Here is a 23,264-nt window from a genome sequence, read left to right as displayed (position 1 = left end):
CACAAAAATAAATTCAAAATGAATGAAATTCCTAAATGTGAGACAGGAAACCATCAAAATCCTACAGAAGAACACAGGCAACAACCTCTTTGACCTCTGCCAGAGTGACTTCTTACTACACACCTCACCAAAGGCAAGGGAAATAAAAGCAAACATGAACTACAGGGACTTCATCAAGATAAAAAGCTTCTGCACAGTGAAGGAAACAACAGAACTAAAAGGCAACCCACGGAATGGGAGAAGATACTTGCAAATGACTTCTCTGATAAAAGGTTAGTATCCAAAATCTCTACAGAACTTCTAAAGCCCAGCACTCAAAAAACATCACCCAGTGAAGAAATGGGCAGAAGACACGAATAGACACTTTTTCAAAGAAGACATCCAGATGGCTAATAGAGACATGAAAAGATGCTCAACATCATTCATCATCAGGGAAATACAAATCAAAACCACAGTGAGATACCACCGCACACCTGTCAGAATGGCTAAAATTAACAACACAAGAAACAACAGCTGTTGACAAGGATGCAGAGAAAGGGGAACCCTCTTGCACTGTTGGTGGGAATGCAACTGGTGCAGCCACCCAGATGTTCATCGACTGATGAATGGATAAAGATGATGTGGTATACATATACAATGGAATATTACTCAGCCATCAAAAAAGAATGAAATCTTGCCATTTGCAACAACGCAGATGTTAAGGGAGATAAGTCAATGAGAGAAAGACAAGTACTCTATGATTTCACTCATGTGGAATTTAAGAAACAAAACAGATGAATATATGGGAAGGAGGGGGAAAGAGGTGATAGGGAAACAAACCACAAGAGATTCTTAACTGTTGGGAACAAACTCTGGGTTGATGGGGAAAGGTGGGTGGGAGATGGGCTAGATGGGTGATGGATACTAAGGAGGGCACTTAATTGTGATGAGCACTGGGTTTGTATGTAAGTGATGAATCACTGAATTCTCCTGAAACCAATATTGCACGGTATGTTAACTAACTAAAATTTAAATTAAAAAAAAGGATACGATTGTTAATTTCTTTTGATAATTGTACTATGGTTATGTGAGATAAGGTATTAGCATTAAGGGAAACTGACAGAAAGTTATATAGAACTTTTCTTTCTTTTTTTTTTTTTTGCAACTCTTTTCTAAGTCTTTTTTTAATAATTTATTATTATTTTTTTTAGTTAGCCTATGTTTTGAGAGAGCACAGGGAAGGGGCAGAGAGAGAATCCTGAGCAGGCACCCCACTGTCATTGCAGAGCCTGATGCAGGGCTCAAACTCAAAACCTGTGAGATCATGACCTGAGCTGAAACCAAGAGTCAGACACTCAACCAACTGAGCTACCCAGATGCCCTTTTCTTTGTCTCTTATAGTTGAAAAACACTTAATAAAAATTGTTAAGGACACGGGTGCCTGGCTGGCTCAGGCAGTGAAGCATGCAACTCTTGATCTTAGGGTTGTGAGTTCGAGCCCCATTCTGGGCACCTGAGTGAGTCAGTCAGTTAAAAGTCCAGCTTTCGATTTTGGCTCAGGTCATGATCTCATAGCTCTAGCCCTGCCCTGAGCTCTTTGCTCTTAGCACAGAGCCTGACTCAGATCCTCTGTCCCCTTCTCTCTCTGCCTCCCCCCCCCCCGTTCACATTTTCTCTCTCAAAAATAAATGAACATTTTAAAAGAATAAAATTTTGGGGGGCGGCACCTGGGTGGCTCAGTTGGTTAAGCGTCCAACTTCAGCTTAGGGTAGCACAGTTGGTTAAGCGTCCAACTTCAGCTCAGGTCATGATCTCACAGTTTGTGACTTGGAACCCCAAATTGGGCTCTCTCTTGTCAGTGCAGAGCCTGCTTGGGATCATCTGTCTCCCTCTGTCTGTGCCCCTCCCCCACTCTTGCACACACTCTATTTCTCTCTCAAGAATACATAGACATTTGGGGCTCCTGGGTGGCTCAGTTAGTTAAGCATCCAACTTTGGCTCAGGTTGTGATCTGCCCATGGGTTCGAGCCCCACATCAGGCTCTGTGCTGACAGCTCAGAGCCTGGATCCTTCTTGGGGTTCTGTGTCTCCCTCTCTCTCTGCCCCTCCCCTGCTCACGTTCTGTCTCTCAAAAATAAATAAAACATTAAACAAACAAACATTACAAAGATCTTAAAAATATTTAAGGGCATTAAGAATCAAAAAACAAATTTTTTTTAATGTTTATTTTTGAGAAAGAAAGACAGAGCATGAGTGGGGGAGGGGCAGAGAGAGAGGGAGACACAGAATCCAAAGCAGGCTTTGCACCAACAACGTGAGCGCAATTCAGGGTTTGATCTCATGAACCATGAAATGGTGATCCAAGCTGAAATCAAGAGTTGGTTGCTTAGCTGCCTGAGCCACCCAGGCGCCCCAGGACATTTTTAAAAGGAAAAACAATGTATCCATTACTTTCCACTTATGCAAATTTTTGTTTTTGCTTTAGTTCATAGTTTTGTTTTCTTTTTTTTTTTTTTCCATTAAAAATTGGTTGGGGGGGGCGCCTGGGTAGCTCAGTCGGTTAAGCGTCCGACTTCAGCTCAGGTCATGATCTCACGGTCCCTGGGTTCGAGCCCCGCGTCGGGCTCTCTGCTGACAGCTCAGAGCCTGGAGCCTGTTTCAGATTCTGTGTCTCCCTCTTTCTCTGACCCTCCCCTGTTCATGCTCTCTCTGTCTCAAAAATAAATCAATGTTTAAAAAAAATAATAAAAAATAAAAATTGGTTAGTATTAGTGATCATAGTGTGTATAGGATTTTGTTTTCCTTTTTTTCTTTTGTTTTCATTTTTCTCTATTAGTATTTTATAATTTCTATGTTGCTATATATTCTTCACATTTATTGATTTTAGTGGCCCAAAATAGTCTATTAACTTGATTTATTGTAATTTGATCACCTACTTCCAGTTACTGAAAATTTTGACTCTTCAAAAATTATAAATATTACAGTCACCTTTGTTAATATATCTTTCAATTTATCGCTTTGGGATAAATTCCCAAGAATGGGATTACTGAGTCAAAGATTATTTTGGGTTTTTTTTTTTTTTTTTTTTAATTAATCTCTACACCCAACGTGGGGCTTGAATTCATAACCCTGAGATCAAGGGTTGCATGTTCCACCAAGTGAGCCAACTAGGCACCCCAAAGAAGATGAGTTTTATTTATTTACTTTTTATTTTTTTAAAGAATATTATTATTTTTTTTAAAAGTGAAGTATAGTTGATACACAATGTTATATTAGTTTCAGGTATACATAACTTAGATTGTACATGTTATACTATGCTCACCACCACACATGTAGCTACCATCTGTCACCATATGATGCTATGAAAATACCATTGAGTAGATTCTGTATGCTGTACTTTTCTTCCTTAATCAGTCTGTGACCAGAAGCCTGTACCTCCCACTCCCATTCATACCTTTTTGCCTGTCTCTCAATCCATCTCCCCTCTGGCAGCCACCAGTTCTCTGCATTTAGGGGTCTGTTTCTGCTTTTTGTTTTTTTTTTTAGATTTCACATATAAGTGAAATCATATGGTATTTGTCTTTAATATGATCATTTTTGACACTTAAAATGTATTTGCCACATTACTTTACCAAAATATTGTATCAGTCTACAACAGCATAATGGCTAAAATCTGTCACTATTGAATTTTGACATTTCAAATATTTTTATTTTTGTAGTTAATTATTTTATTGAAGAGGTTGAACATTATCTCCATATTTTTTCAGTTAGAATTTCTTTAAGGTCATTATTATGAGAAAAGGTAGTTATAAATGCCTTTTTTTTAAAAATATTTTAAAATGTTTATTTTTGAGAGAGAGAGAGACGGAGTGCGAGTGGGGGTGGGGCAGAGAGAGAAGGAGACAGAATCCAAAGCAGGTTCCAGGCTTCAAGCTGTCAGCACAGAGCCTGATGCAGGGCTTGAACTCATGAATCACAAGATCGTGACCAGAGCCAGAGTCAGAAGCCTAACCAACTGAGCCACCCAGGTGCCCCCTAAGTGTTTTTCTTATGTTCAGAACACAAGAATCTCTGTTTCTCTCTCTCTTTAGTCTTTTTTTAAAATGTTTATTTGTTTGTTAGAAAGCATGTACATGTGCTAACAGGGAAGGGGTAGAGAGAGGGATACAGAGGATCCGAAGCAGGCTCTGAGCTGTCAGCACAGAGCCAAATGGGGCTCGAACCCACAAACTGTGAGATCATGACCTGAGCCAAGTTTGATGGTTAACCAACTGAGTCCCTCATGCTCCCCTTTCGTTTTAATCTTAAGAGAGAGTTTTGATAGGAATTTGAACAGGCCTGGAGTTTAAAATAAGCATAAGGTCAGCCTTAATTATAGCCTCGTTGTTTTCCTAATGCATCTTAGATCTTGGCTTTATCATAATTCATGGCTCTCTTTTCTGTGATATATAGGTTTATGGTTTGCTGTCATGTAGGAGATGACACATGGGCTGAGGAATGAATGTGGGCTTTAGAGTTAGACCTAAGTTTAAATGTTGTTTCCACGTTTTAATTTCTGAGTGACTCAGTAAGTATATTATCGTCTCTAAACTTTAGTTTCTTTTTTTATAAAACAAAGATAATATAAACTGTCTTACACAGTTATTGGGAGAATTAAATAATATATATTAAGTGCCTTAGCATCTAATAAGTTTTCAGTATTAAAAAAAATTTTTTTTTATACTTATTTTTGAGAGAGAGAGAGATCAAGCACAACCGGGGGAGGGGCAGAGAAAGGGAGACACAAAGTCTGAAGCATTCTCCAGGTTTTGAGCTGTCAGCACAGAGCCCAATGCAGGGCTCAAACCCACGAAATGTGAGGTCATGATCTGAGCCAAAGTTGGACGCTTAACTGACTGAGCCACCCAGGCGCCCTTCAGTATTCATTTCTGTCCCTTTCCTGCAATTTCTACTCTTTTTTTCTTCCATTGTCTTTTTTAATTTTGCTATGTCTAAGTATGTTTATTTTTTTTAAGTTTATTTATTTTGAGAGAGATTGCGAATGGGGAAAAGGCAGAGAGAGGGAGAGAGAGAATCCCAAGCAGGCTCTGCACTGTCAGCACAGATCCCCACATGGGTCTCACACTCATAAACCATGAAATCATGACTTGAGCCCAAATCGAGGGTCAGATGGTTAACCGACTGAGATGCCAAGGCACCCCTGAAAGTATGTTTAAAGGTTGTAGTCACCCCTACTTAATAAATCTTTTCCTTCACATGGCATTTTTATATTGTTTAACAGTTTGGTACCCTTAGTGATCCAAATTTCCACATGGGAAGAAGTGGATCCTAATGTTTCCTGAAAACCAATCTTGTGTGAAACCCTGCTTGGTGCTTAATAAGTAAAGCCTAGCACGTGTTATTTGTTTTTCATTGAAATGAAGGCTGTCAGCCATTTAAAACAGAGCCAGATCTTCTGATATTTTGTTCTTTGCTGCACAGTGATACAACTAATTTATATTACAGTCTGATACCATTTGGTTTCCTTATTGAATTTCAGGGACGGAGAGTTCTGGAAAGGTGGACATCTCTACCAAGGACCTTCTTCCTAATCAAGAATTGCGAATTAAGTCTGGTCTGGAGAAGGCTATTAAGCATAAGGACAAACTGTTAGAATATGACAGAACTAGGTATGTGGTTAGAATAACAAATGGTAAGAAATAGAGTGGTCTACATATCCTGGCCATTAAAACAATATTCTGGAACTTGATACCTTTTTACAGTGAAGTATGAAAGATTCACAGCAAAAGAAGAGCTCTGCTACATAGGAGGCCTACATCTTGTTTTTGAATTCATGTTTGAGTAAGATAGGTTCCCATAAAGAGCATCTTACCCTGCAACATTATTAAATTTTTGCCAGATGCTAGTACTAGTATACCGCCAGAAAGTTGATTTGGGTTGACAGAATTCCCCAGTTGTTTTCCTTGCAGCCATTCATTCCATCAGTTGCCATATGTTAGAGTACCTACCATGTGCAAACGACTGTGCTGGGCTCTGGAGGATCTATAAGAAATTGCTTCTGAAAGAGCATAGGTAGTGGCATATCCTGGGAAGGCCTGGTTTACCCTTCCCCTTCCCGTTAACACTAAATTTGTTTTCTGATTTAATGATCAGTGTATTAAAATGTCCCTAAATTTAGGGCGGATAAGGTGGCTCAGTCAGTTGAGTGTCTAACTCTTGATGTCGTCTCAGGTCTTGATCTCAGGGTCATGAGTTCGAGCCCTGTGTTGGGCTCTGCCAGACGTGGAGCCTACTTAAAAAAAAAAAAAAGTTCCTAAATAGGCTTTTACACTCCTACACTTTTGTCATTTAGCCCATTGACTTCTCTGTAGGAGACAATTTTATCAATTTGTTAGTTCATTTTTTCTTTCTCTTTCACCTTTTTCTTCTTTTAGACAAAATATGTATTGAAAGCCAGTTAGTGGTAAAAAATGTTTAAATAGGACTTATACATTCATTTCTCAAATGGCCATGTGGGAATCTGTGAGGGTCCTTGGAGAACCCTTAATTTCCTATGTATTGTAACTGACCTAGGAGTCTATTTCTGGCATTATAAGTTTTTGGTTAGACATACTTCCTCCTTCCAAACCCTTTGCTGTAAATCTGAGATACAACTTTGAAAGCTTTTTTTTTTTTGTTTTTTAAACGTTTATTTATTTTGAGACAGAGAGAGACAGAGCATGAACGGGGGAGGGTCAGAGAGAGAGGGAGACACAGAATCTGAAACAGGCTCCGGGCTCTGAGCAGTCTGCACAGAGCCTGACGTGGGGCTCGAACTCACGGACAGTGAGATCGTGACCTGAACCAAAGTCGGACGCCTAACCGACTGAGCCACCCAGGCGCCCCATAAAGCTTTTTTTTTTTAAGTTTATTTATTTTTGAGATAGAGCAGGGGAGGGGCAGAGAGAGGAGGAGGGAGAGAATCCCAAGAAGGCTCCGTGTTGTCAGCGCAGAGCGTGACACTGGGCTCGAACTCAAGAACCGTGAGCTCATGACATAAGCCAAAATCCAGTCAGACACTGAATTGACTGAGCCACCCTGGCGCCTTGAAAGCTATTTTTCTTTTTAATTTTTTTTTTTTTTTTAATTTACACCCAAATTAGTTACCATATAGTACGACAATGATTTCAGGAGTAGATTCCTTAATGCCCCTTACCTATTTAGCCCATCCCCCCCCCACAACCCCTCCAGTAACCCTCTGTTTGTTCTCCATAGTTAAGAGTCTCTTATGTTTTGTTCCCCTCTCTGTTTTTATATTATTTTTGTTTCCCTTCCCTTATGTTCATCTGTTTTGTCTCTTAAAGTCCTCATATGAATGAAGTCATATGATACTTGTCTTTCTCTGACTAATGAAAGCTATTTCTGAAGTAAGCCCATCACAAGGTTTGTAACTCCTATTCACTCAATATTTATTATTATTATTATTATTTTAATGTTTATTTTTGAGAGAGAGACCACGTGTGTGTGAGTTGAGGAGGAGCAGAAAGGGGAGCCAGAGGACCTGAAATGGGCTCCACGTTGACAGCAGAGAGCCCAGTGTGGGGCTCGAACTCACAAACTGAGATCATGACCTGAGCCAAAGTTGGATGCTTAATCGACTGAGCCACCCAAGCACCCCTACTCTTAATCTTTTAAGTATCACTTCTAGCCCTACTCAATAAAACTGTCATTAGAAATAGAATTAGCAATGGAGTACGTTTCTTGGTAAATAGAAACTAGAAAAGGGTCTCTCTCCACAGATATTGCTCCTTTTCTTGTGTGTTCCAGGATACTAGTTTCATTATTTAGGTTCACATATAGGAGCAGGTTTCTCCTGAGCTCTCTGAAACTTCCCACTCTCAGTCTACTTTAAAACTTGTGTAATTCCAGCCATGTCCTGAAAAACTGAAATCAGTATATGAATCTGATTTCAGTATTTCCCTATGCCTTTGTATATCACTAATTTGTAATAATTAGGCACAGAGTCAATTGTGACTGGATTTGCGCATTTGGAGTAGTCAGTTAACTTCTGTGAGCCCCACCCCAAGTTCATTATCTGTAGAATGAGAGAATTGGGTCATTAAAATTCCTTCTAGTTCTCAGTTTCTTTGTTGATATGATCTTAGAAATAGGTCTGATTGACATATCTTAGAATTTGATCCAGTGTTTTAGTGAGGGACAAGTGATAAGATTGGGGGGGCAAGGGGTAGAAACTGACATATAGTAGTAGTAGGGTAGTAGGATGTCCTAAGAGTAAGCCATGGGCCTTAAACTGTCCAGAATAGAACTCTTTAAGTTTCTAAGGGAAATGCAGCAGTTGGGACTAGCAGGAATCGACTGGACCCCAGTTGTTGAGGGACTAGGATAGTGAGTAAGCAGCCAAGACATGAACTCAGATGCAGCAAAACCAGGTGATAACCCAGTTATGGCTGGACTAGTGAGAAAGAGTTAGAAGAACAATGGGTTGTGAGGCTGTGTCTTTTTCTGCCTGAAGGTGAGATTAGTTTTATGAGCTGAGCTAGGCCTGCTGTGGGGATAAGGTACATGCCGAAGCTGGGGACCAAGCAGAGCTTGACCTTATTATGGAACTTTTTTGGGCATCTGTGTTTGAGATACTTTTTAGGATAGCAAAGAGTAAACTGCCTTAAAACAGTTTTCCAGTAATCAAGTCCCTGTTTTGTCAACAGGTAACCCAATTGACATGTGTTCTCTTTATTTCCTTAGCATTCGAAGGACGCAAGTCATTGATGATGAGTCAGATTACTTTGCCAGTGATTCTAACCAGTGGTTGTCTAAAATTGAGCGGGAGACCCTGCAAAAACGAGAGGAGGAGCTGAGAGAATTTCGACATATGTCTCGGCTCTCTAAGAAAATCACCATTGACTTTGCAGGCAGGAAGATCATGGAAGATGAAAATCCTCTAGCAGAGTATCACAGCAAGTAAGTGTGCAGCACCAGAAAGGGTCTGGGAGGGGGCATTTTGTCTAAAAAGGATTTGCCCTCTCTCATGGATCTGTTATTTTTGTTGATTTTAAAAATAATACATTCATTTGGAATAGAAAAATGTAAGAGTGGCTAAGAAAATTTTGAAAATGAACAGTGAGGGTAACTTTTCCAGATAATTACTATAGTTTGATAAAAAACTTTTTAAACAATGAGGTGCCATTTGGGCATGGGAATGTAAAGGAATCCAGAACAAAACCTGCATTGTATGTGTTTGTGTGTATACATGTGTAAATTAGTAATTAAAGCAGGTAGCATTTGTAAATAATAAGGAAAGAGTTAAATACATGCTGGGATGATTGGCCACCAGCTTGGAAAAAATTGACATTCGATCTCTATTTCAAACCATACTGTGATAATAAGTTTGGCTAAATGGTTAAATGTAAAAGAGGTAAAAGGATCAGAAATAAATAAAGAAGTGCAGGAGAATATAGATACAGTCTTGGTGTAATAAAGTATTTTTTTTTTTTTACGTTTGTTTATTTTTAGAGAGAGCATGCGTGCGTGTGTGGGCACAGGGAAATGGCAAAGAAAGGGAGAGACAGAGAATCCCAAGCAGGCCCTGTGCTGTCAGCACAGAGCCTGACTCAGGGAGTCAGGGCTCCATCCCATGAACCATGAGACCATAACCTGACCTGAGATCAAGAGTCCAACACTTAGCTGTGTGAGCCACCCAGGTGTCCCATAGCTCTTTCTAAGCAAAATACACAACCCAGAAGACAAAAAGACGAGATGTCAAAAAAATGTTTTAATGTTACTTATTTTTTTTGAGAGATAAAGAGTGTGCGTGGGGGAGGGGCAGAGAGAGAGGGAGACACAGAATCCGAAGCAGGCTCCAGGGTCCGAGCTGCCACCACAGAGCCCTATGTGAGGCTCTACTGCACAACTGTGAGATCATGACCTAAGCTGAAGTCGGAAGCTCAACCAATTTAGCCACCCAGGTACCCCTAAGACGAGATATTTTAAAGTAAAAAAATGCTACCAAGCTGAGAGAATATTTTAAACATTTTTAAGTCAAAAGAGGAAGATCTATAGTATGTAAAGACCTGCAAATTAAAAGAAACATACCAAACAATCCAGTAGAAAGACGAGCGAAGCCCAAGGACCATTTACAGGTGAAGAAACACAAATGACCAATAGAAATTAAAAAAAAATTTTTTTTTTAATGTTTCTTTATTTTTGAGAGAGAGAGAGAGACATAGTATAAGCAGGGGAGGGACAGAGAGAGAGGAAGACACAGAATCCAAAGGAGGCTCCAAGCTGTCAGCCCAGAGCCTGATGCAGGGCTTGAGCTCACAGACCATGAGATCATGACCTGAGCTGAAGTCGGACACTTAACCAACTGAGCCACCCAGGCCTCCCAGCCAATAGAAATTTTTAAAAAAATGTTCAATTACTGGGGCGCCTGGGTGGCTCAGTCGGTTGAGTGTCTGACTTCAGCTCAGGTCATGATCTCACAGCTTGTGAGTTCGAGCCATGTGTCAGGCTCTGTGCTGACACCTCGGAGCCTGGAGCCTGCTTCGGATTCTGTGTCTCCCTCTCTCTCTGCCCCTCCCCACTCGCATTCTGTCTCTCTCTCAAAAATAAATAAACATTAAAAAAAATTTTTTTTTAAAAGTTCAACTAGAGGCATATGGCTGGCTCAGTCAGAAGAGCATGTGACTCTTGATCTTGGGGTTCTGGGCTCAAGTCCCATCTTGGGTGTACAGATTACTTAAATAAAACTTTAAGCAATAAATAAATAAATAAAATGTTCAATTAGTTATAAGGGAAATGGAGATTTTAAAACAGTGTATCATTAAATTGGCTGAAATAAAAAATACATATATACAAAATACTACATGCATAGTCTGTGAGTATAGGAAAATGAATATGTTCTCTTACTGTGGATGGGACTATTAAAATGGTACAGCCTCAATGCCAAGAGTAAATCCTAATGTAAATTATGGATTTGGGGTGACAATGTGTCAGTGTAGGTTGATTAATTTTAACAAATGGACTACTCAAGTGAGGAATGGCTGATAATGGGAAGGTATGGATGTGTGGAGTCAGGGAGCATATGAGAAATGTGTGAACCTTCTGTTCAGTTTTGCTGTGAACCTAAAACTGCTCTAAGAAATAAAGTCTCATGAAAAATTCCCATCATGGCCAATTTCAAGTTACCAACATGAAGTCACTGAACATAAGAGTTCAGAGACATGTGTATTGGCTCCAGCATAGCACTGAAAAGAAAGCACAGGATTTTCCTGTTTTTTGTTTTGGAAATGGTGTCTGTCTGTCTGTATGTCTGTCTCTCTCTTTCTCTCTTCCTCCCTCCCTCTCCACCCCTCTTTCTATTTCTTTCTCTCTCTTCCTCTCTCCCTTTCCCTCTCCACCCCCTTTCTCTCTCTCTCTCTCCCTCTCTGTCTCCCCCTCCATCCCCATCCCCTTCCCCTTCTCTTTCATTCTCTCCCTTCCCCTCATTCTCTCTCCCTCTCTCTTCCTCCTTCCCTCTTTGTCTCCCTCCCTCCCCATCCCTCTTTTCTCTTCTCATCCTCTCCCCACCCCTCTTTCTCTCTCTTTCTCTCCCCCCTCCCCCCCCACAATTGGATATTGGTAAACATAGTAATGCTTTCCACAAGGTTCAGTTTTGGCCTTCTCTTTCGGATCTGTCAAATCCATTGTAGAATTTTCCTAAACAAAGGTTGTTCTCTCCATAAAAGAAATTCTACCACTAGCTTCAAAATAATTATTTGTTCTTACCTATTACGTATGTGATATGTAAACATAAAGAAAAAAAAGTAAAATTATTTTTTGGTGATGGGTTTAGGAATTTTTCTTTTTTTTTCCCATTAATTTGTATTTTCCAGTTATAAATTGCCTTTATAATAAGTTATTTTTATGTTCAATAAAAAGTACATACAGCCCTTTAGAAGTTAAATTGGACAGTATCTCAAATTGTATCTTAAATTATGCATACTTTTTGACTTACCAGCTATAATCAGGTAGTAAGATACTAGTTTCTTCATCCCCTTCTCAACATTTAAAAAAAACATTTGCTCTTTTCACATACGAAAAATTGTATTTATTTTGTGAAAATTTTTATTTATATTTCTTTGTTTTGGTTGTATGCTGGTAAGTCTAAACATTCTAAAAATGTACTGATTAGCTATTTGTATTGCTTCTTGTATAGGTTCTAGAGTTGTAGGTACATTTACCATTTATTATATTTCAAAATTATTTCCTTCTTCAGATCCCACTGTCCCCACCCTATTTTATTTAGACTCCCCTCTTCCCTCAAAATTCTTGGTTTTTTTCTTCTTTCTTTCTCTCTCTTTTTCTTTTTTAGCTTTATGCCTGTTGTGTTTCTGCTTTTTCCTTGGTTTGGAAATCTCTCCCACAATCTTTGCCTTTGAAATGTCTACCTACTTGGTACAACGCATGGGATTATAATAATAATCATTGTAATAACTCTGTCATAGGAGCACTACATCCTTCCATGTTTTGTTCATCATCTTCATAGCTATCTTAAACCTGCCATTTAGATTCAAAGCTTCTTGAAGGCAAGAACCATGTTTTCCATACCTTATTTAAGTCGCCTTGCGTATAAAAGGTTCCTAAAAAATATCTTTGGTCTTTTCTACTGGTAAAATCCTTTCATTATGTTGTGCCTCAGAATTATCGTTATCCACAAACATTTGTCAAGCATCTGACAGGGACATGGAGTATAGCAGTAGGTAATGTAGAGGTACTGGGTAGAATAAGATACAGTTCCTCTAAGATCTGTGATCTCCTACCACCCTAGGATTAGTTCTACAGTCTTTAAATGGAAATCATCACATTGTTTTGTAAATTTAGAGCCAAAATAAATAGCAAACCATGGGCACAGGATAACATGGGATGTATGTGCTGTTTGATTTTTAAAATATTTTTCAATATGTATTCATCTTTGAGAGATAGAGAGACAGAGCATGAGTGGGGAGGGACAGAGAGGGAGACAAAGAATCCAAAGCAGGCTCCAGGCTCTGAGCTGTCAGCATAGAGCCCAATGTGGGTATCAAACCCACAAACCGTGAGATCATGACCTGATCTCAACCTGAAGTTCGACTCTTAACCGACTGAGCCACCCAGGCACCCTGATAACTATTTAAATAGTAGGTGTTATAGGACTTCAGAGAAAGGAGTAAGCACTTTTGTGCTGGGCCAGTAGAGGACCTTACTACAACTTCTGGACCTTGAAACAAGGATAGAATCTAGGTCAGCCTGGAGGAGTGGAGAGGGCCTCCTGAGTGTGCAGAGGAGTAATGGAATGTGTTGAGTAAATAGGCTGCTATAGGATAAATAATCTGCTGTAGGTCAGACTATTTCTAGGCAGCTGTTCTAATCTTGGCATTTTTAGTAATCCTGTTAAACAGATGAATGATTGTAGTGTGCCCTACCTATTTTCTTAGTGTTCTGGAACTTTTACTAATTCATATTCCTTAGGGTTCTTGGAGTGAAGAGAAGGAAGTTGGTGGTGGGGAGTAGGAAAGTTCATCCATGGACCCCTCTTTGAATTTCACATTTTCTCATTGTTGAAGGATTTTATGTTGTGGTAAGTAAGGATATTCTGAGCATAGAACATTACCAATTATTTCATTCTTTGGTTTGTCATCACAGACTAGATGAGACAATACAGGCAATTGCCAATGGAACCTTGAACCAACCACTCACCAAATTGGATAGATCTTCTGACGAGCCTTTGGGAGTTCTGGTGAATCCCAACCTGTACCAGTCCCCTCCCCAGGTTAGTGGACCTTTGCTGTAACTGGTAATGAGAGGAGTTTGGGCCCCGATATTTCTCCTTTCAAGTGTGCCTCTTTCATAGGCTTTAGATATCAGTGTGCTCTTTCACACACCCACCGACCTTATTTTCTGTCCCCAGTTTTTTCCATTTTTTTGCAATACTTCTTACAAGTTGGCCTGCATTATCTTCTGAGTATTTCCCAAGAGAGGGTTTTGTTAAATAAGAGATTGAGACAATAATCCCATGGTTCTTTTGTTGATGTTTTCTCTACCTTTTATAGAATATGGGTAGTCCCATAGAGTGGTGTTTTAAATTAATACGTTCATTGTTGTCATTCATTTTTCCATCATATCGTTGAGCATCTATTATGTGCATTCATAATAGTAAGTGACAAACTGTATGTTGCTTCTATCCTCAAAGAACTCATAGACTAGTAGGAAGAAAAAAATCACATAAGCAGTTCTAATACAAATAGAGATATAAATAAAGTATGGTGGAAACCCAGAGAAGGGAAGTACCACTTCCAGTTGAGAATAAAAGAAGCTTTAATAGGGAAGCTACATTCATTATAAGGAAATATCCAAGAAAATGGGTGTTTGGGGATGGTGGGGAAAAAAACATTCCAAGCAGACTGAACTGTAGGAATAAAGCATGGGTACATGAAAGCATGGCCTGTATATTTATGGAAAAATGAATGTAGGCTGCATAGATAATGGTTATCAAAGGGATTATCCTGAGAAACAGACTACGGTTAGGTAGGTAGAACCAAATCACTAAAATGTTTAAATGTCTAGCAATTTTTCATATTTTTATTTTGTATATAAATGTGTGCCATAGAAAGTTCTTCCGCAAAGAGATGCAGTCAGAGCAGTGCTTTAAACAGCCTAACTGTAGGTACTTGTTCAGCACTTTACACATGCCAGCTTCTTTGCCAGGTGCTAGAAAATTAAAAGGTAAAGGCCCAGCTCCTATCCTTAAAGACTTAGTGGGGAAACATGTTTGAATACAAATAATTTGAATTCCTTAAGATAGTTTCATATAATACTATATGTTAATTCTACTTCAATTAAAAAAAAGTGCAATGATAGACACATGTTGTGCATAGAGTAGGACTTTAGGAAAGTGTTCATAAACACTGTAGGAGTCACAAAAGAAATAGTGTTTGAGAGAAGACTTACAGGATGAATAACAATTTCCAATGAGACAAATCTAGGGAGGAAATTCCAGGAAATTCATGTACAAAGGTTCAGCAGTTTAGGAGTATTGTAGGTTTGGTAGAACCAGAGGTAATTAAGTATTGTTAGAAGCTAAGATGAAAAAAAAAGTTGAGATGGACTAGTGGGTGTATTAGTTTCCTAGGGCAACCATAACAAAGTATCACAACTAGTTGGCTTAAGACAACAGGAATTTATTCTCTCACAGTTCCTTAACACCAAAATCAAGACGTTGGCAGGCCCACACATTCCCCGCAAAGGCTCTATAGGAGAATGCTTCCTTGCCTATTTGAGCTTCTCCTGGCCCCAGGCATCCCTTGGTTTATAGGGGGTTCATTGAAATGTCTGCCTTTGTCTTCACATGGTCTTCTTCCCTGTTTTTGTCTCTCTATGTGTTCTTTTTTTTTCATAAGGACAGCAGTCATTGGGTTTGGGGTCCACCCTAACCCAGTATGACCTAATCTTAATTTGATTACATCTGCAAAACTATTTCCACATAAGGTCACTTTCACGGGTTCTGGGTAGATGTAAATTTTAGGGGGGGATACTACTCAACCCAGTACAGTAGGCAACATCTTACCATGAAAGGCCTTATGTCTCATGCTAAGGAGTTTGGTTTTATTTCAAAGTAGGCAAAGAGAAGTCCTTAAAGAATTTTAGTAGAAGATTGCATGACTTCCATGCCTGTATAGAGATTCGAGGGAGGAGTAAGACTAAAGCAGGGAATTTGCTAAGAAGGTTATTGCAGTAGTATAGTGGGGAGCTGATGAGGGCCCAGGTTAGTGTAGTAACACTAGTAGGACAGTAGAGAGTTACTTAAAGGCTAAAAATGTAGATGAGACCAGTTAGCAGGCTCTGTAATAATATTAGTGAGAGATAAGAGGTTAATTTGAGAAAGTGGATGTGGGAATAGAGAAACAGGTAATATAAACTATAACTGTAGTAGAGATAAAACAGTGAATGTGGACCTCAGAATTGTTCAAGTACCAACATGTTTATGAAATCACTTATTTCCCCTGTAATGGATGAGTCCTTCCTCTATATTCCCAGTTAAGGGCTTCTATCCCCAGGTAGTATTTACTTAATTCTGCTTTATATTTTGGTTAGCTATTTATGTGTTTTTCTTCTACTAGAATCATAAGTGCCTTGAAAGAAAGAACTGTATCCTTTTTATACTTGATGTGCTTTTCACATGATCAAGTACTGAATAAGTGTTTGTGTTTTTTTTAAGATATGAAGCAGTTGATTAGAGTCATAAAATTATATTACATTAAGATTCTTAAAGATCAATTTAGTCCAACCCCATCATTTTATAATTGAGAAAACTGAAACCTTTAGAGGTTAAATGATTGCTTAGAGTCTCTAAACTACCATTCTAGTTTTTCCCCCTATAAATTATCAAACAAGTCAAAAAATTAAGACAACTAACCAAAAACTTCATCTTAATAAAGACCTTTTTTTTTTTTTTTTTAATTTTGAAGACTTTCAGTCTTCTTGTTCTGGAACAAACACGAATCTTTGTCATTCTGTGACAGAACTGCCAGGACACATCAGTTTTCTATATTACCACTGTCCTATAATTTTCTCTTCTTTTCATGTAATGGGGGGCTTGTTTCAGTAATTCTCCATCCTTTCTGTAAAAGACAGGTTGTTCCTTTCAGGGTAAGAGAGTATGTCTTGCATCCAACAATCATAACTACTGCCCCTGATAGCATCTGATTGGCTTTTTCACGGTCCCAGCATGTGACTCTGCCTTTAAGCACATGAAAGGTGTGTGGACCAAAATTTGGAACCTTCATTTAATGCAATTATGTTGGGAAATTGTCCAGAATCCATTATGGATCATTAATAAGTTTACAGTGGATCATTAATAAGTTTACAGTAGAAGTAATTACAGACCTTATACCTGGTCTGCTTGTTGTATTTTTGCTGGAATTAGGAATCTACATATGGAGATTTCAGCATTCTAATTATCTTTTAAGATAGGACCTTGTTAGCATATCTACAACTCCTTCTGAATTTATACCTACACCTTTTATGTCCTTGTTTCAAACAAAGGTGGGATAAACTTTAAGAAAATGTGCCCAGTATGATTTCCTCATTGTTAGCAGTCATCTCATTTTGTATACCTACCCCAGGTTCTTCCCTTGTCAAACAGAACTGTATGTTTGGTTTCTTTTTTGTGTAGTGGATAGACCAGACAGGTGCAGCCTCACAGAAGAAGGCTTTCCATTCAGGAGGATCGGAACTAGAATTGAACTCCTATCGGCACCAGTTGCGAATCCAGGACCAAGAATTTCAGGAAGGCTTTGATGGTGGCTGGTGCCTCTCTATGCATCAGCCCTGGGCTTCTCTGCTTGTCAGAGGGATCAAAAGGTAAGGACGGAAATGAATCTTGCCAGTGGAAGATTTTACAGTGACATAAACTTGATTTAGAATTATGGATTAGAATTCATTTTCCCCAATATAGTGATGATTTATAATACTCTTCAGCACATAGAACTTTAAGCAGTATATTCATGTTACTGATTTGGTAGTAGTGTTTTTACTGAATAGCTTAAAAAAACCCTGAGGTTAGAAAGGCTAAGGATCCTAGTCATAAAAAAAGAATAAAATACCAGTTTTTCCATCTTCAGAAGGAAGTCTCTTGACAAAATTTCTCTTGGCTTTGCCTTTGGAATATAGTATTCAGCAACATTAATGGTTTGATCTTATTTGAAATGCAGTTTTTATGGCTATTTATTAATTTTTTTAAGACAACAGCCCAACTGTGTTTTTTTCTTTCATATATCTATGTACTAATCTGACTAATCACATGAAAAACTACTTGTCTAGAAAAATGGGGGATTTAAGAGTTAAGTTGCTTTATTACAAGGTTGAGTGGTTGTACCTATTCATGATGGTTAGAACTTAATGTTCTATGGTTTCATGTTTCTTCTCAATTCAATTTTATTTTATTTTTTAATTTTTTTATTAAAATTTTTTTTTAAGGTTTGTTTGTTTTTGAGAAATACAGAGTGTGAACCAGGGAGGGACAGAGAGAGAGAGAGGGACACACAGAATCTGAAGCAGGCTCCAGCCTCTGAGCTTCAGTGTAGGACCCTATCCCACAAACTGTGAGATCATAACCTGAGCTGAAGTCAGACACTTAACTGACTGAGCCACCCAGGTGCCCCTATTTTATTTTAAGTTTTTTATTTATTTTTGAGAGAGCTCAAGTGGGGGAGGGGCAGAGAGAAGGACAGAGGATCTGAAGCAGGCTCCGCACTGACAACAGCAAGCTGGATGTGGGGCTTGAACTCACGAACCATGAGATCATGACCTGAGCTAAAGTTGGACGTTCAACCAACTAAGCCGCCCAGGTGCCCCGCTTCTCAATTCAATTTTAAAAAATATTTTTTTCAGTGCATCTGGCTGGCTCAGTTGGTAGAGCATGTGACTCTTGATGTTGGGGTTGTAAGTTAGAGCCCCATGTTGGGTATAAAGTTACTTAAAAATAAAATCTTTAAAAAAAATAAAAAAATAGTTTGCTTTTATAGATATAAATAGAAAATTGGAAAATACGGTGAAGTAGCTAGAAAGAGAAAGATCGCCTATAATCCCACCACTTAGAAACACCTACTTTTAGAATTTTAGAGGGCTTATTTATATTTATTTTCCTGTGCTGTTATATAGTAAGGTAATAAAATATATTTAGTATTTTACTTCTTTCACTTATCATTACAACATACTCGCTTTCCCTTTTTTTCCAGTTTTATTACGCTTTGATTAACAAATAACATTGTATTAGTTTAAGTTATACAACATAATGATTTGATATATGTATATATTTTTAAATGGCTGCCTCAGTAAGTTTAGTTAATATCCTTTACCTCACATAGTCACAAATTTTTTGTTTCTTGTTGTGAGAACTTTTAAGATCTATTCTCTTAGCAGCTTTCAAATATACAGCACAGTATTGTTAACTATAGTCACCATGCTGTACATTACTTCCCCAGGACTTACTTATCTAATACCTCAAAGTTTTGAGTATTTTTACCCATTTACCTCTGGCAACCACCACTTTTTTCTATCAGATTCTGCATATAAGTGAGATCATACAGTATTTGTCTTTTTTGTCTGATTTGGCACAATGCCATCAAGGTCTGTTGTAAATACAATGGCAGGATTTCCTTTATTTTTATGGCTGAATAATATTCCATTATGTATATATACCACATTTTCTTGATCCATTCATCCATCAGTGGGCATTTGGTTGTTTCCATATCTTGGCTATTATAAATAATATTGCAGTGAATTTGAGGGTGCAGATATCTTTTTGTTCCTTTTTATTTTATCTATTAGAATTTACTATGCCTGACAGTGTCCTAACTCATAACAGTAGTAATATACTTAAATAAATTTTTACAGTTCTAAAAGCAGCAGTAGCTCTATAAAATAGATAAGGCCAGTATTATTACAGTCTTGCACAAATGAGGACACTTACGTAAGGACACTTTATAGATAAAGTAGCTTTCTCCGAATTAAAAGCTAGTTAGTGGCAGAGATGGAACTTGAGTTCAAGTTTTTAGTGGTTTTTTCCAGTCTTACTGTGTAAGTTTCAGTCATTTGTCTTCTGAAAGAAAATTTTTTATTGGCATTTAGTATCAATCATTTCTACTTTGGTGTATTCATTATTAGCTGTGATTTCCTTCTTTCATTACGGTGCATTGTCATTTTTCTCCCTTCTTGAAGGTTAGGTCTTCTTGCTTTGGTTTGTAATTGCTTTTTAGTTCATGTGTGTAATGCCATTAGAACAAATGCATGTGAATCTGCTTCTGCTCCAGGGCAACTAGACCCTCAGGTATCTGTTCTTACTCAGTTTTCTACAATTTGGGTGTCTTTTCCCTCTTCCAAAGCAGAAAACTAAACAGCTCACTTTCTGCTGAGAGAATCAGAATGTTTACATTTCTCTCCTATTTTGGATCTATGTTCTTCAGATTTTGTTACTGAAAAGAACAGATGAGAAACATCCAGCTCACAATCACTAATCCCACAAATAAAATGAATGATTCTGCCACATTTGTGAGACCATTTTCCCAATAACCCTTCAGATTATTTGGTGTGGAGGGAAGAACGATACTGATTAGTTCTTCATTTTTTGATCATCTGCTATGTATGTGCCTGGCACTATTTCAGTTCATCTATATTGGAAAATGAAGGATATGAGAAATTCCCTATTTCCCATTGTAAGAATAGTGTAATAGGAGTATATTATCAAGGTATTTTATTTGATTGGAACTAAAAGAGAAACATCCTTTTTTTTCTTCTTTTCACTTATTTATTTTTTGAGTATAGTGGACACACAATGTTACATTAGTTGCAGGTAGACAGCTTAGTGATTTGACAAGTTTATATACATTATGCTGTGTTCACCATAAGTATAGCTACCATCTGTCCCATTACATTGCTATTATAATATCATTTTATTCGTTATGCTGTGCTTTTTATTACCGTGACTTAACTCATTCTATAACTGGAGTCCTGTATCTCCTTTTCTCCTTCACTCATTTTGCCCAACATCCCATCCCCCAGGAATATCTTTTTGTAATCCTTGGAGAGTAATTAAGTTCTCTTGGATGCATTGTTATTCCACCTAAAAATTCTTTCAAACTAGTCAAGTTGTTTAATTATTTACAAAGAACATAATCCTTTATAAAATACTTAGAAAATATAAATGAATATGGTTGCAATTTAAAGAGTGAAGATGATAAACATTTTTATTTATTTAAATTCTATAAAGTGACAACTATAAAAGTACTATTCTTAGAGACTTGTGTGTTGGTGAAGATTTTCCTGTTAGGTTAGAAAACGATTAACAAATCTTCCAAGAAAAAGTTAGCCCGTGACTCAAAGAATATCAAGGATTTCCTTTGTGTGGAACAGTTTGGATGCCTTAAAAGTGTAAGATTTAAATGGTGGAAGTCACAAGGCTACTGAAAGATACAAGTCTGACTTACAGAGAAGGAGTTAAAAATAGGACCTGAAAGAGATCATTGTCTTTATTCTGATGATAGGAAAAGCTAGAGAACAGGGTTCATACTCCATTTAAGGGTATTGTGTTATAATTATGTTTTTCACACAAAATACCCCTCTTTGTGAGATATCTTCTATAGATCTCTTGGTTTAGCTGGGTGATTTGCTATATTAGATGAGATCCTGTGGGACACTAGAATTTAGATCCTTTCTACTAAATTTGTAATTTTTTTAAGGGTGGAGGGCAGAAGTTGGTACACTCCTCACAGAGGACGTCTTTGGATAGCAGCCACAGCCAAAAGACCCTCCCCTCAAGAAGTCTCAGAACTCCAGACTACATATCGTCTTCTTCGTGGGAAAGGTGACAGACATATATTCTCCATTCAGTATTACTTAATGGGAAGGAAAGAAGTTCATCTTCTTTCACCCCCTTCCTCCTCTGACTTTTTTTTTTTGGCGGGGGGGGAGAGGGAAGTAGATGAGAGGGACTTTAATCTTTGTGTACGTTTGTTTGTTTAGCGGCAAACCTGGGCAGATGTTCAAAGCATTCATTCATCAAACAGTGCAAATAAAAATATCAGTTCCCAGGGCGTATGACTGGCTCAGTCAGTTAAGCATCTGACTCTTGATTTCAGCTCAGGTCATGATCTCACCGTTCGTGGGTTCAGCCCCCACGTTGGGCTCTGCTCTGGCAGCGACTAGCCTGCTCGGCATTCTTTCTGTCTCTCCCTTTCTCTCTGCCCTCCCTTGCTCACACCTGCTGTCTCCTCTCTTTCAAAATAAATAAATAAACATTAAAAAATATGCTTATCAGTTCCCAAGACCAGAAATCAACCAACCTGTTTTAACTTAATATAAGAAAATTTTCTTTTTTAAAAATTTTTAACTGTGAGAGTATAATGACTTTTATAAACTCTGGGATCTTTAGATTGGGAAGAACAACCACAATAAGAATTTTTTGAGGGGACTGACCCAAATAAACATCTGCTATGGGATTTGGACAGGTCAGAGTTGGTTGACTTAACCATTATATTTTGGGAATTACCCCCAAGCACATCATATTTGGATCCAAAAAAACTGTTTCTGACTCTTAGATGTCTTGTTTTCCTTCCTCTTATCTAACTCATACACTTGTTTTGAAGGTAGAATGAGAGGATGATTATAGAACTACCTTTAAAAGTTTTAAGGAAACCAAAACTTGAGGAATCAAAGGTGCTTGTTTCCTTAAAAGCACAATGTTTTGACTGATATGACTAGCTTGTTTTAAATTTATGTTCTGTCATTCTTTTTTTTTTTTCTCTCTCTCTCTCCCCCTGTGTTCTGTCGTTCTTAAATGTTTTACTACACTTTTTGGTTTTTCTCTTCACAGCTGTAGCTTGTTTCCAAAACCCATCACCACCAAACTCCAGGTTAATCCAATTGAGTATAGGTGGAATGATTTTTTTGGAGTGAAGTTGTAGGGTCCTTGAACTTTTTTTGGAGTGAAGTTGTAGGGTCCTTGAACTTTGATGGTGTAAGGGTAATTTTTTTTATAGCTTAGAATGTAGATAGTGGACTATGCCAGACACTCACTAAATTTGTTGCTAAAATGCAAACACTTGTGCTAAATAAAAACCTCGTTGTTTTTCTGTGTCTACAGTAGGTAATAGAGATAGTGATTTGTTCAGAATTGGAGACAGATTTGTGAGTTTCAGGGGAACAAAAAGGAGATATAGCTGATGCTTCTCTTATTCTTGATTCAGATGTGGAATTTCCCAACGACTATCCATCAGGTTGTCTTCTGGGCTGTGTGGACCTCATTGACTGCTTGTCCCAGAAGCAGTTTAAGGAACAGGTGGGTAAAGTATACTTCTCTTGGATACATGCTTAGTTTGCCACCATAGTTGACTTGTAAATCCTTCAATACAAAATATCGTGCTGATAGTAAGGTGATAGCAACTGAATTTAGACATGTGAGGATAATCTTTTCATAGGGAAATACTGGACAGATACAAGACCAGTGCAGAAACAGAAAAACTAGTGATTGTTCTGGTTTCTAATACATGTACATTTCTGCATAAAAAGCTATTTCCCCAGTCAAGCTAACAAATAAAGGGTCCTCACCTTTCATAAAACTTTGCTGCTTTTGGTAAAGATACCCTCCATTATCCTTTGAATTATTTCAATTAGGTGGTGAGGATGATAGGATTTGTTATTATTGTAGAAGATTTGGTTCAAGCCAGAGAATTCATGATAGGCAAGTAAGTTTGAATTCTGATTTCTGATTGCCT

The 23,264-nt window shown here is 38.0% G+C and overlaps 1 protein-coding gene across 4 annotated transcripts in view; it reads left to right on the top strand.

The window, feature by feature from the left end:
* Positions 1-23,264, top strand: part of TRIP4 (thyroid hormone receptor interactor 4) — a 65,450-nt gene that overhangs the window by 19,205 nt on the left and 22,981 nt on the right. For all 4 annotated transcript variants that reach the window (XR_003423125.2, XM_027067499.2, XM_053223895.1 and 1 more), the window contains 6 exons: positions 5,519-5,648; positions 8,722-8,937; positions 13,639-13,765; positions 17,168-17,355; positions 21,231-21,355; positions 22,737-22,828. Coding sequence is in view for 3 of the 4 variants with exons in the window: in XM_027067499.2 (XP_026923300.1) it covers positions 5,519-5,648; positions 8,722-8,937; positions 13,639-13,765; positions 17,168-17,355; positions 21,231-21,355; positions 22,737-22,828 (878 nt within the window). In the remaining variant the exon portion in view is untranslated. The remainder of the gene's footprint in view (positions 1-5,518; positions 5,649-8,721; positions 8,938-13,638; positions 13,766-17,167; positions 17,356-21,230; positions 21,356-22,736; positions 22,829-23,264) is intronic.

The sequence above is a fragment of the Acinonyx jubatus genome, chromosome B3, assembly GCF_027475565.1.
Source record: "Acinonyx jubatus isolate Ajub_Pintada_27869175 chromosome B3, VMU_Ajub_asm_v1.0, whole genome shotgun sequence".
Lineage (NCBI taxonomy): Eukaryota > Metazoa > Chordata > Mammalia > Carnivora > Felidae > Acinonyx > Acinonyx jubatus.
This window is presented reverse-complemented; position numbering and strand designations above follow the sequence as displayed.